Genomic DNA, 14,826 nt, shown 5'->3' on the forward strand with positions numbered 1-14,826 from the left:
TCCAATAACCAGAATATAGGAATGAGATTTGGGAAATATGCTTAAAGAAAAAAAAATTTTAAATAATTTCATATAATTTGGGGGAGACACATATGAATTGAAGCAGAACCAGGATAATAATTTATACAATAAAAACATTGCAGATGATGAGAATTAGGAAAGGGGTAACTCCTTTTGGTTCACAAGGATATATAGTTAAATGTAGTCTAGTGAAGGCGCAGAGTCCCCTGTAAAGGAATTTACAGGCCCGAAAACCTAGATTGGTAAAAAGATTTATTATGGGGTTTGGAAGTAAAGTTAAAGTCTAATTAGTAAAAGGTGAAGGTATAGACAAAGGGGCACCGGAAGTAGGATTCCAGTGGAAGAGATCCTTGGCAGCCAGGCATAAGACTGCCATGTTAGGAACCTCTGCAAAGAGAGAGCTCCAGCTTGGCTCTTTTATAATGAGAGATTTAGCCAAAGGGGTCTGTGGGTGGTGTCCCAAGTTAGCTCAGATCTGGGTAGGGGTTGTGAGAGCCCAGATCTCCTATTGGAATTCAAAAGGATGCTTTTGACTGGATTTGTGAATCAAAAGTCCTAGCTTCTTGAATTGATAATGCATCAGCTAGGAGGGGCTGGGAATCAGAAAGGAATAAATCCATCTGAAAGGATTAGTTTCTTAAAGGGAACACAACCCACATCACAGAGAAAAATAACTTTGAAATACTCAAGAATTCTGATCAAAGCAGTGACCAATAAAGAATCTAGAAGACCTGTGATGAAACATGTTAGCCATCTTCTGACAAAGAAGAAAGGGATTCAAGGTGCAGAAAAAGAGACATGATCACTGTATTGATTTGTTTTACTTAATTTTGCTTATTCATTATAAAAGGGTTCCCCCCTCGCCCTTTTTAAAAATTGTATGAGATTTGGAGAAGATAGCTGTCCTAATGCTACAAACAAAAAAAGAGGGAAATATATATTCTAAATTTAACAGAAGAGAATAGAAAGTAGTTTAGAAGCAAACATAAGATAAGAATTAATTACATATTTTTATACATATACATATACAATTTATGTCTTATTTGTAATACTTAAATTTGAGTTCACGATTTTTAAAGTTTAGATTTAAAATTTTAAATTTAGATTAAAAAAAGAAGGAAGATGAAAGAGAAAGAAAAATGGAAAAATAAGAAGGAAAAGGAACAAAGGAAGAAAGGAAAGTGAATGATAGAGAGGGATTTTGTTGTATGGAACAGATAAATTGTATTTGAAATCAGATCTTCTGCTGAATGGAAGGAGAGGAAAAGTGATGTAGAGAAGGAGCCTCTTTAAGAGAGAAGTTTTGGACTAGATGCTATTGAGAGTGTGACAATGTATCAGGTAAGAATAGATAGTTTGCTGTGAGGCATTGAGTGTACTTTTGAAATTCAGTAACATAACTATGTCATTGGCCAGATTGAAACTTTATTCAGGGATCTTTTATAGTACATGAATATGAACAGAGAAGGCCAATGGCAGAGAAAAAACACAGTTGGGGAGTGGCCAAATAGGCAGGGAATTCAAAGTAAAAGGGAAGACTGTGAAAGGAGTAAAGTGAATTAATATTTAGTTATTTAACTAGTTATCCAGAAGAGCTGTCTCCATATGGGCTGAATTATCTTTCTAGGCCATTCTTCTTTCTCCCATTCTCCTACTGCCTTAATCTTTGATCTCTTTAATCATTAAACCTCTTTAACCCCTTAACCTAAGCTATCTCCTAACCCATCCTGAAGGTAGAGCTGCTATCTTCCTCTGCTCTTTGTCCATTTGCACATTTGAATGAAAGTGAATTCTTTGGACTGGGCAACGAGCCCTGCTATCTGCTCTGCCTATATGCATCACATTGTCTTTACTCTGTTATCTCAATGAATTAAATAACCCAAGCATCTCTGAGTTATGCAATTAGACCCACGGATTTACTTAGTAAGATTTCTGGTCCTCTAGCCATGTACCATATAGCTGAGTATTCTCTTATGTTTTCTCCCCCAATTAGAGTATAAATTCCTTGAGAGTGAGACTGTTTACTTTTCCCATTTTTATCCCTTGTACTTAGTGCAATTCTTGGCACATAGTAACTTATCAATATATGCTTTGTCCTAAATTCTCATTCATGTTTGACTAAATAGTTTCAAACAAACACAACTTCAGAATTTCAGCTCCCTTCTATTACAGTTTAAGATACAGAGGCTCAGAGATGTTGCCTGATGTGTTCTTTATTGTATAGGTAATGAATACCAGAGCTAAGATTGAAACCAAGATTTTCTGATTCCAAATCATAGCTTCTTTCCTAAGTGTGTTAGAAGTGATAGAGCCACTTTTCTCTAATTTATTTTCTTTGGGTCTCTCATTCTTTAGCAAAAATTAGTCATTTCTCCCTGCTCAGAGAATTTTAAGTATTGCATATACAATAAATTTTAATTTGAGAGATCATCCTAAAAATTGTTGTTCTGAAACTGAATTTACTCATTTTAAATAGAGATTTCACAGGAGGAGCTATCTCATCATGGCTTTATAGAAACATTTCCTTGGCCAGCAACAGCTGTGCTGCGCTTTCCAAATAGTAATAATGATTCTACATTGCACTTCCTTTTATTGTTGAAGAGGGCTTATGGTGGCTTTATTGAGTTATATAGAAATGAGCCTGATTTTCTGAATGAGCAATAAAACCAAAGTATTTAAATTTTTAATATGCTGTCTTTGCACCGTTAATTAAAATAATTTATGTTCTGTTACTTCTTGAAATAGAGTGTTATCTTAGGACCTATTGCTTGCATGTTGCTAACTTCCAAGCACTCATTTAAACTGAAAAGACCACCAAACTACTCTCTACCCTAGTTTGTTTTGATTACAGAAAATGTAACTCATTATAATGTATTTTGATGATTTATTTTCCAATCCTTATGAGATATTTTAAAAGAATTTATCAGTATTTTTCCTGACTGATTCCTTCATTTATAGAAAGAAGTATAAATGATTATTTCTTTAAAGATATAACAAAGGGAAGGGAGGATATGAGATAACCCATGCTTACTTTGGTGTTAGAAACATTAAATTTCATTTGATTCAGGAAAAAAACTGCAGTTTCTCAGTATTGATCATTAGGGATTTTTTTTTTTTTCTGATATAGTGTTATTCTTCAAAGTACAAATACTAAATGTTAATTTATCTTAAAAAGGATATACATAAACTCACAAATCATTAGCATTTCTGTATATTACCAACAAAACTCAGTAAAAAGAGATAAAAAAAAAATTCCATTTAAAATAATCATAGACAGCATAAAGTATTGGGGAGTCTACTTGAAAAGAAGAACTCAGAAATTATATGAACACAATTACAACTTATTTTCCCATGAATAAATATGATCTAAACAAGTGGAAAAATGTCAATTACTCATGAGTAAGCTGAGTTAATATAATAAAAATTACAATCCTACCTAAATTAATTTACTTATTCAGTGCCATACCAAACAAAATACCAAAAAGCAATTGGTAGAGCTGAAAAAAAAAATTTAAAAATCTGGGAGGACAAAAGATCAAGAATATCAAGGTAACTAATTAAAAAAAAAAAAAAAAAAAAAAAAAAAAAAGCAAAGTAAGGTAGCCTACCTATATCAGATCTAAAACTGCATTATAAAGCAGTACCAACTATTTGGTACTGACCAAGAAATAGAGTGGTAGATCAGTAAAATAGATTAGATATATAAAACATAATAGCAAGTGAATATGGTAATCTGCATTTTGATACATTCAAAGATGTCAGCTTCTGGGATCAGTACTCATTATTTGACAAAAACTGATGGAAAAATTGGAAAATAGTGTAGCAGAAACTAGGCATACCCCAACATCTTACCTCCTCATATCTAAATAAGGCCAAAATGAGTGATAGTATAAACAATTTAAGAAAGCAAGGGATAGTTGGTCCAGATTTATGAAGAAGGGAAGGACTTATGACCAAACAAGAGATAGGGAACATTATGAAATACATAGAGAATAATTTTGATTACATTAAATTAAAAAGGTTTTATATAAACAAAACCAGTACAACCAAGATAAGGACAGCAAAAAGATTAGAAACATTTTTTACAGTCAGCATTTTTGATATAAGCATCATTTCTCAAGTATATAGAGAACTGAGTCAAATTTATAAGAAAATAAGTCATTCTCCAGTTGATAAGTAGTCAAAGAATAGGAACAGGCAGTTTTCAGATTATAAATGTTCTGTCGTCTCTCAATTGTAATCCTTTTCTGCAAGGAGGTTTCTTTTCTGTATAATCTTTTCCTCTGTGAGCAGGTTTCCTGGGAGGCTTCTGGAGCCTCCAGCCAGAGTGAAGGTAGAATCTCGAATCCTCTTCTTCCCCTCCAAAAGTGTGGGATTGCTGGACTTGTGAATCTACCGGATGTCTTCTCCTTGACCCAATTCAGAACTGACTCCTTCTGGACTGCCCTCCTCTTTTATCCTCCCAGAGAATGGGCTTGTGGATATTCCAAAGGTGTAAACTCCTTTCAGAAGACTAAAGGTGTAAACTCCTTTTAAAGATGTGAACTAAAGGTGTTAATTCTGAGCTAGAGAATTGCCAAGTACCAACTTACCACCTAGTAAGAACCTAACATCAGATGAATAAATTAAAACTATTTAATAGGCATATGAAAAAAAAAAATCTCTAAATCACTATTGATTAGAGAAATACAAATTAAAGCAACTTTGAGGTACCACCTTCACATCTATCAGATTGGCTAATGTGACAGAAAGGAAAATGATATATGTTGGGAAAATTGGGACACTTAGCATTGTTGGTGGAATTGTGATCCAACCATTCTGGAGAACATTTTGGAACAATGATCAAAGGATGCATATCCTTTGATCTAGCAATACCACCTCCAGATCTGGATCCCAAAAATATCATAAAAAAGGGAAAAGGATCTATATGTACAAAAATATTTATAGCATCTCTTTTTGTGGTAGCAAAGAAATGGAAACTGAGGGGATGCCTATAAATTGGGGAATGGCTGTACAAGTTGTGGTATATGAATGTAATGGAATACTATTGGGCCAGAAGAAAAAATGATCAAGCAAATTTCAGAAAATCTTGGAAAGACATACATGAATTGATGCTGAGAGAGTAAGCAGAAAGAGAACAGTACATAGTAGCATTATGTGATGATCAACTATGATTAACTTAATTCTTCTCAGAAATATAATGATCTAAGACATTTCCAAAAGATTTATTGTGGAAAATGCTATCCATATCCAGAGAAAGAACTATGGAGTCTGAATGTAGATTGAAGCCTATATCAGTCTCACTTCTTTTTTGTTGGCTTTTCCCTTCTTTCTCTTTTTTCTTTCACATCATGACTAATGTAGAAATACCAGGGACACCTTGGTTGTCCTGATCTATATACCTTGCCACTTGACTCAGATTTCTGGAGGAGAAGGGAAGTTGGTGACTTTGCATAACTCATCTTCACTTAAATTCAACTCACTCACATGTCAAACTGTGTCATTGTCCTCTGAGAATGAAAGACAAACAACAACAATGTGGAAATATTTATATGATTGCACAAGTGTAACATATCAGATTGTTTGCTATCTTAGGAAGAGGAAGTCGTAGGAAGAAGGGAGGGAGAAAAAAATTTGAAATTAAAAATTTTATTAAAAATGAATGTTGAAAACTTACTTTATGTGTAATTGGAAAAATAAAATACTATTTACCAAAAGAAAAGGAGAAAAAAAGGAGGGTAATATTTTTTAACAATTTTATGTGCATGCAGAGATAGCTGTTTTATTGGCTTACAACACTTGCTGATGGCTTGGGCAGTCTTTTTAGTTACTGGCAAGAATCAATTCTGAAATCCTACTTCATCTGTACTCCTTGTAGAGTATCTTTATTATTTTTTTTTCCTCTAAGGCAGTTCACTGTTGACAGTTCTTTTCACTCTTCTCCCAATATCAGAACATATGATTGCATCAAGCTGGCTCCAGGCTCGAGTGCTGACATTTTCTAGCGCAAAGAATGCCCACATCACTCGAACATTTGAAAAGTGTTAATGAGCAGATCAAAAGGACTGTTGCCTGAAGCAACTTTTTTTTAAAGAAATCGGCACTTCTCCAAACTGAAATCTTCATTCTTTCAGCTAAGTAGATGAGATGTGATTCTCCCTGATGATGATAACAAAAAAAAAAAAAAAAAAAAAAAAAAAAAAAAATTGGAGAAGAATCAAACTCTACATATGGTTTATAAAGTGGTGAAAGTATTTTCCAGAATCTTCAATGCAACACTGAAGTATGCTAAGTAGAAAAAAAAAAAAAAATACTGGCAGTGTTGCAATATTATGCCTTTTAAAATCTCCAAATTCTCATAAATTATAGTACATATGAATACATGTATTTTAGAATTACCAGTGTCCTTATATTACTCTGTAATATAAGAGTAACATTCTTACTGATTTTTTTCTTTTAATAATTCATCAGAGTTTAATACTGAAATTTCACTTTCTTCTGAATCAGTTTTTTTGACATTAAGAAAGGGGCACTTTCTACCTTTCTTTGGAAGATATATTTTCCCATATTTCTTTTCCTAGAAGCATAAAAATAGGAGGGGAAGGGACCTTAGAACTCATATACTCAAATCCCTATGTTTTACAGATAATGAAACTGAAGTCAAAGAGGTTAATCATGTGACTTGAGTTTTGGATCAGCAGAGCCAAAAACATTAGAATTGGGATTCAGATCAGGTTCTTCAATTCTGAGTCAGCCTTATCCCATGGAAAGTTAACTCTCATCATTCTCTTCCTACTTTCCCAGTGCCTTGTGATACTGAATCCCAAACTCCTGAAGAACAAATAAGCTTCCTTCAAACTCTACTACTCTTCTCTCATCTAAATCCATCTTAAACTTCTTTCATCATTGTCCCAATTTGTATCGGTTCATTCCTTCCACTGTGCTTTCTGGAATTCCTCTGTTATAATGAATACTTTTATTTTACTTGTAAGCCTCTTTCCATCATGCTCTTTCCATCTTCTGGCCCTCACTAAGACTTTAATCCACAGAAATGAGATTATATCCTTGATCATTTTTTTCCGGTACTCCAAATCAATATTTTCAGAGAGCGGGTCAGTATATTTCTGTTTCCCTTTGCCTCTTAATTTAAGACAAATACTTTTTCTGCCATCAATAAGCAGCCATTTCTCCCTTTGTGATTCATTGTATCCAAATTTATCACCCAAACTACATTCATATGACTCTTATCTACTGGCTACAACCAGGAAATTCTTCTCTCTCTATCAGTGAATGCAGTGCCTGGCTCAAAGATTTTTTTTGCTCCTCCCATATAGAAGACTTCAATATCCATGTTAATGTTCTGCCAAGTACCTTCAGCAACCAATTCTTCAGTATTCTCAACTCCACTGAACATTTTTTTTGTTCCAACTCAGAATCCCAGACAAAAGGTCTTTCTTTTGATCTCACCCCAACCAGAGGTGGTGTTCTACTTCCACAATCCAGAATTCTAAAAATGTTGTGTCCAATCACAACTTTTACCGAGACTAAGGCTAGAAGGGGAAAAAATAGGAACAAGGCTTATGAAGAGTTTTGGAAACTAAATAGGTAATGAGAAAGGTTTATCTTTTTAGTATTCCCAGCTTCTTCCTCTCTTTTTATTCTCTTCCAGCTAAATGTCTTCTTCCTCCCTAGAGAGTCAAAAGATAAGAAAAAATTTAACCACCAGGAATTTAGGAAGATTGCAGGAGATATTAAGGCAGTAAATTAATGAATCATTAATGAACAACGGTTAATGAAGTTATAGTCTAATGGGGGCAACTCAAAATTTTTGGCGTTTTCTCAGAGTTCCACCATTTTCAATAGTTCAGGAGTATTTGAAACCACAATGGGGATTTCCCTTTGTCTTCGTTAAGATAGATTAAATGGGGCATCCTACACATTTGACTTCATTACAATGAATCCCCTCTACAGTAATACTTCAGTGAGTAAAAGAGATGGGTTTGTTGAACTGGGTTGGATTTTGGTTCTTCCCCATGATCTTCCCTCCTGCCTCCAACTTACGTTAGATACATAAGTAGCCTGCCTTAAATTTTGATTTCCCTTCATATTCTCTTATGTGACAGAACAGATTAACTGATGAAATCTGAGCAGGAGATTGGGGCATCTGACAACTCAAAATGGTACTGAGGTAGTAATGGTTGGATACATGGTGTCTATCATGTTAGATGAGCATAAGGTGATAATAATATTTTCTGAAAAAAATTTTGATTATGACTCCCTAAAGGTCTCATACCCCAGGATATAATGGTATCCTATAGTATAGTATAGTATAGTATAGTATAGTATAGTATAGTATAGTATAGTATAGTATAGTATAGTATAGTATAGTATAGACCAGACCCTGCTTGATCCTAGGTTTTGTAGCTAAAACTAGGCCCCACCTTCTGGAGGAATTGTTTAGCCTTGACTCCTGTCAGTTCCTAGCTTCCTGGATACTCATCTAGTTGTCTTCTGCTACAGGTGAGGACGAGATCTTTGGGCTACTCCCTGATGTTGTTGGCCTATGGTTCTGACCCTTTAGCCTTCATCAAATAAGGGAGAGATCTCCAGAGAGAGTACTGTGCTCTCTGAGCAAAGTAGAATTGAATTAGCTCAAAAGAAATTTGAGATGCATGCAGTTAGAGAATCCACCTCAAATGTTCAAAGGGACTACTGTGGTAGAGCCTTCTGAGCACAGTATAACTTGACTCTAACTTAATGATATTATTTTGGTCCTCTTTGAAAATGAAATATAATAATCAACTATTATTAAGCACAATACCAGTCACTATTCTTAATACTGGAGAAACAAAAGAAAGTAAAGGCAATTCCTGCTTTCAAGGATCTCATAGACTTAATGCAAATATCAAGCAGTTACATGTGTGATAAATTAGAGGTAATAACAGAGGGAATGCACTCAGATTACAGGAATATCAGGAAGAGCTTCCTTTAGAAGGTGAGATTTTAGCTGAGGCTTGAAAGAAGTCAAAGAAAGAAAGGAGGAAGAGATGAGAAGAGAAAAGCATTCTACGTATGAGGAATAGTCAGAGAAAATGTTGAGAGTCCAGAAATAGAGTGCCTTTTTAGAAGAACAGCAAGGAGATTAGCACCATTAGATCAAAGAGTGTGTGTGTGTGTGTGTGTGTGTGTGTGTGTGTGTGTGTGTGTGTGTGTTAGGGAGGGGGGTAAAGCATAAAAAGACTAGAAAAGTGTATGGTGAGATTTTAAAAGGAGATTAAAGGCAAGGAGAAATTAAAGTTAATTATTGAGGCTGGGGAAATGGTGCCATTGGCAGATATCTAGAGAACTTTTGCAATAAAAATAATGAAGTTATTTTTGAACATATTTAATTTGATGTAATAACATGATATCCAAATTGGAATGGCTACAAAGTAGATGTATAGGCAATGAAGTAAAAGGCTAGAGGTCAGCACTAAAGGTACAGATTGATAAATGTATTGTTATTTCATTTGCAAAGTAAATGTGACAACAGTTCGCAAAACTGAATCTATTTCCATTTTTACTGCAATAATCTTATGCATTTTTGTCTTTCACCCAATTTAAAAGTTTTTTCTAGTCTTTTATATAGGTAGTTTGAATTTTCATGACTTGTGTTTCTGAGGAAACTGAGTGAACAATCACATGAAATCTTGTTTTATGAAATTTGAAAGAATCTTTTCTTTCAAAGGCTTGTACATTGAGCTGAAGTAATAAGATGAGACTTAATGGTAATGAAGTAAAAATAAGTCAAAGTCTTACACTTAGGTAAAAAAAAATGTTTTTCATAAGCATAAGATAGGAGAAACATGACAACACAGGAATTCATTTGAAAAACACCTGGAGATATTAGTGGACCGAAAAGCAAATATGAATCAGTGGAATATGGTATCCAAAAGTGAATGCAATCTAAGTAACTATAAGAGAGACATACCTTTTGGAAAGAAAAGCATGATAGTCCTGATATATTCTGTATAGACCATATCTAGAATATTATTTTCTATCCTGGGAAATGCAATTTGTGAAGTGAGGTTTCAAGCTAGAAAATATTCCAGAATATGGGGAAGACTTTTGAGTCATCAGTATGCAGATCTAGGGATGATGAAGATAGGGGAGAGAAGATTGGGAAGGGGAGAAGGAGAAGAAGGAAACAAACATTTTGTGTGGTGCCTACTATGTGCCAGGCACTATGCTAAGCACTTCACAAGTATTATCTCATTTGATCCTCATAACAGCTCTGTGAAGTCAATGCTGCTATCATCTCCATCTGACAGCTGAAAAAGCTAAGACAAGCAGCAGCTAAGTGAATTGCCCTGGCTTGTCCTGCCTAGCTAGAAAGTGTCTGAGACTGAATTTGAACTGAAGGCTTCTTAACTCTATGCCTGATGCTCTTTTCACTGAACCACAGCATGATAAGTATAAGTATTTGTTCAGGGATTATTAGATTGTTTCTGTCTGGCTTTAGATAATAAACTTAAAAGAAATTGGAAGAAGTGGTAAAAAGTCAAATCTGTCCAGAAAAACAGCATCAACACCCCCTGCCCAAACCCTTAAACCCTCTGGAATAATTACAATCATCTAATTTGATAGAGGTAGCTATCCTGGGAAGGACATGGAAGCTTTTCCCTTAATGGAGATTTTCCTTCATAGGCGGATAATCTCCTTTTCAGGTGTATCATAGTAGTGATTCTTTTTGGGGGGTACATCTGGCGTTGCATGATTACTAAAATATCTTTCAACCCTGAAAAACTAAGATTTTGGGAATATAGTTGAAAGAATGAATGGCTTTAGATATGATTCTTTAAATTGACTTATTAAAGGAGTATCATATATATATATATATATACACATATGTTTTACAAATATATATATATATATATATATATACAGACAATATAATAATACAAGGTTCAAAATCTTATACATAGATTGTCATTAAGCTAAACCTCTATCTGTTGAGTTCTACACAAGTTTATTTGTGTATATTCTTTGTTCTTTTTTTTTTTTATTTGTAGTATTTGAGAGAGAAGAAAATGTTAGCAATTCAGGCAAATCAATACATTCTTCTGTTGTATTCACAGAAATAGGAAAAACTCAAAACTCCTGTAATTAAAGAAATAATAATAACCTGAGATAGAAGACAATCTATGTAATACTCAGTTAAGGAGATACAATTTAAATTCTGAGTCCTAAAATATTAGGACTTGGTAAAGTAGATTGAATAAATAGCTGGGGAAGGGCATAGGAATTCCTAAAGCTACTTCACACTTGTCACTGGGTAAGGAATTTTCCAGCATCTTAGCATTGAAGTTGTAGGAAAAGACAGCCCAGTTTAGGCTTTAGGCTGTGTTTCTGCTTTCTTTTGGCAATTAACTACATATGATTTCATGAATGGAGATGAATAGCAAACTATATTCAATTAATTATTTAAAAAGGGCTACTAGCTTTTTTAATACTTGTCCCAAAGAGTCATTGTCAACAAGTTGATTTTGATTGATGGTAAAAGCCAAAGGAAAATAGAGTGTTGACTTCTACATGATCTTAGTGATCAATAGCCAAGGGAGCTGACATCTGTAATTATCATTAATGAACAAGCATAGATGAGTCATAACAGAAGGCTTCTACCGGCAAAATCTGCAGTTAGATCTGAGCATTTATGCTTGTGTTACCATTTTACTTAAGCTTTCTATCTGATGTTCTTATCACAGGTTATCAAAGATCCTCCACCACCACCACCGCCACCACCCAAAGAGGTATGGAGTTAATGGTTATTTTATATGATTTTATGTCATCGGTTAATTTACACAATTGTATATATTATGCCTGGTATTCATATACATTATACTCCAGTTTTGTTTTGAGAACTCAACTATATTCCTCTCATTGCCCTAGGCAACTCTCATGATTGTAAGTTGCAGAAGAGATGCATTAGTAGAGGGATTTTCCTCATTCAGTTGCTCTCTTAACTAATAAAATGTCAGCACAGATCTGTTCTGATTCTGACATAAATACACACACATACACACATAAATGCATACTTCATGTATGCTTGTATGTATGTAAGTATATATGTGTGTGTAAAATATGTACATATATATTCATATACACATGTACCTGTTGGATGCTCATATATGTAACATCTCAAACTCATATTGGACTGAATGTGTGAGTAAACTTTTGTAAAAATTTATTATGGGTAATTTTAATTCTTTTTCTTTAATGTGTACCTAGGAAGAAGAAGAACCACTACCTAACAAAAAATGGCCAACAGTAGATGCTTCCTATTATGGAGGTCGAGGAGTTGGAGGAATTAAAAGAATGGAGGTTTGTACTATTTAAAACACACACACACATACACACCACATACATGTACACGCATACACATACAAATAAAACATAGGTAACCTGTAACATAGGTAATGAATCATATCCATTTGATTGCCAAACCTTGCTCTGTATACATTCAAAAAGTCTACTACATCAGACCCCTTCCCAACTCAATCATAAGTTTAATGTAGACCTTTACTTCTCAGACAATTTCAACAAACTCCAAATTGGTTTTCCTTCCTCTCTTTTACTCTACTATCAAAATGATCTTTAAGTACATATCTCTTATTATTTAGTAAATTCCTGTAAGATAAAATACAATTTATTGTAAAAGATATTTATATATCTTTTTCATTTAAAGGGCTTCACCAATTTTGGCTCCAACTTGATTTTTCAACTTTATTATGTATTATTATTTCTTTTCTTTTCTTTTTTTCTTTTTTCTTTCTTTTTTTTTTTTTTTTGCTGAAATAATTGGGGTTAAGTGACTTGCCCAGGGTCACACAGCTAGGAAGTGTTAAGTGTCTCAGGTCAAATTTGAACTCAGGTCCTCTTGACTTCAGGACTAGTGCTCTATCCACTGTGCCACCTACCCTTCCCTCTACCCCCTGTATTACTATTTCTTTATGCACTCTGTACTACAGGATGATTGGTCTCACTGTGTTCTTACATCCTTCCTTATTCCATCTTCACTTTCTTTTCCTTAAATTGGAGCTCTTCCATATCTAGAAAACTTTCCTTCTTTATCTCTGCATTATAGAATCCCTTTTCTTCCTTCAGGAGACAGTTAAGCAACCTGTTTCTACTTGAAGATTTTCCGGAGTCCCCAGTGACTAGTGCCCTTTTTTTAACTAACTAGTCCAACTTGTATTTAATAACCTTAAATCTATATAACATATATAAATATACACAGGCAGACACACACTCTTAGAAATAAATATCTCAAAAAAAAAAGAAAAGAAATCTACATCTCTGTTGATGTATATAGATAGGAAGGGCATTGATAGAATAGGAAATGGGCATTATTTCATTCATTATATTTTTATCTCCACCACCTAGCACCAGTGTCTGGCACATATAGGACTTTTATTAGATTCTTGTTGACCAAATTGTTAGAGATTAGGGGGAAAAAAAAGTGAAATTGTTCTCTAGGCCATTCTCAGAGTCAGGAAGATCTACTTATGAAATATATTATCTGTGTTGTGCCTTAAGGTCACAGCCTTTTAGTCCCTTTGTTAATTTTCTAAAATTAATAGATGAGTTACTGATCTACCTTGGTGGAAGGAATTTTTACACCTAGAGTTCCCATAGTGATAAAAATCATTCATCTAAACAAAAACAGATATGCTGACTTTATTATAAGTGAATCAATTCAAGGAACTTGAAAAAGATAAAATAGAATTATATAGATTTCTCATGTTGATGTAATATAGAATATCACAAGGAAAATATTTAATCCAGTAGCACTCAGTAGGCAATCATCCCTGTATACTTATTAATATTTCATATATAGGCAGATAATTCTCTTGAATTTGGGGGAGTTACTAATTTTTTTCTTTTAATTTTTACATAGACAAGTGCATTTAAAAATTCCTAAACACAATTATTGATCCTACTCAATAACCATTTGTGGATTACTTTCCTTCCTTCTAAGAGCAGCATAGTAAAATTTGGAGCTGAAGGGGATATTAGAGAATATCTAGTACAACATCCAGATTTTCAGTATATCCTGACAATCAGCTAGGCCAACTTTTTAGTAAGCACAGTGCCTAGAACATATTAAGTGATTAATAAATGCTTGTTTTCCTTCTTTCTTTCTCTCGTTTTTACTGATAAAAGCATTTTGTCACATTGCCATCTGCCACATGGTATTAGTCGTGAAATCATTTGGGTCTTTAATCACATAAAGATTCTTATAAATGTAAAATTCAAATTCCCCAGAGAATTCCTCTTTAAAAATATTTTTAAATGTTCTTTAAAATAGGACAAATTTGAAGTAAATGTAATTTTTGTGCAATGATTATTTACTGTCAATGATGCTTTTACTTCAAAAACTCAAACAGTAATCCCTTACTTTAATAAAACATCACTGTGAAATAATGAACAAAGCAATGTGTTAGTTAATAGTATACAATAATATTTTTCACAGACCTGTTATTTTATGATATAGGGACCTTTAGACAGTAAATCAGTAGTCACCAAGTATTTATTAAGGTTTAACTCTATGCCAGACCATCAACAATGCCAAGATGCCACTGCATCTCTGGCCATTGACAATCTTTTGATTTTTGTCCTGCCACTGGACTTCAATGATTCAGAAAGAGAGTGAAGAAAATGATGACTTTGTGCAATTCTGCCTCACTTAAATCCAAATCTTGCAAAAGTCAAGATATCACCTGTAATGTTCTCCTAGAAAATGAAGAACAAACAAAAACAACAATA

General features: G+C 33.8%; 1 protein-coding gene across 2 annotated transcripts in view; it reads left to right on the forward strand.

The window, feature by feature from the left end:
- Positions 1 to 14,826, forward strand: part of ANTXR2 (ANTXR cell adhesion molecule 2) — a 204,187-nt gene that overhangs the window by 105,192 nt on the left and 84,169 nt on the right. For both annotated transcript variants that reach the window (XM_074274312.1, XM_074274313.1), the window contains exons 13-14: positions 11,766 to 11,810; positions 12,289 to 12,381. In XM_074274312.1, coding sequence (XP_074130413.1) covers positions 11,766 to 11,810; positions 12,289 to 12,381 — 138 coding nt within the window. The remainder of the gene's footprint in view (positions 1 to 11,765; positions 11,811 to 12,288; positions 12,382 to 14,826) is intronic.

This window comes from Sminthopsis crassicaudata, chromosome 6 (assembly GCF_048593235.1).
Source record: "Sminthopsis crassicaudata isolate SCR6 chromosome 6, ASM4859323v1, whole genome shotgun sequence".
Taxonomy (NCBI): domain Eukaryota; kingdom Metazoa; phylum Chordata; class Mammalia; order Dasyuromorphia; family Dasyuridae; genus Sminthopsis; species Sminthopsis crassicaudata.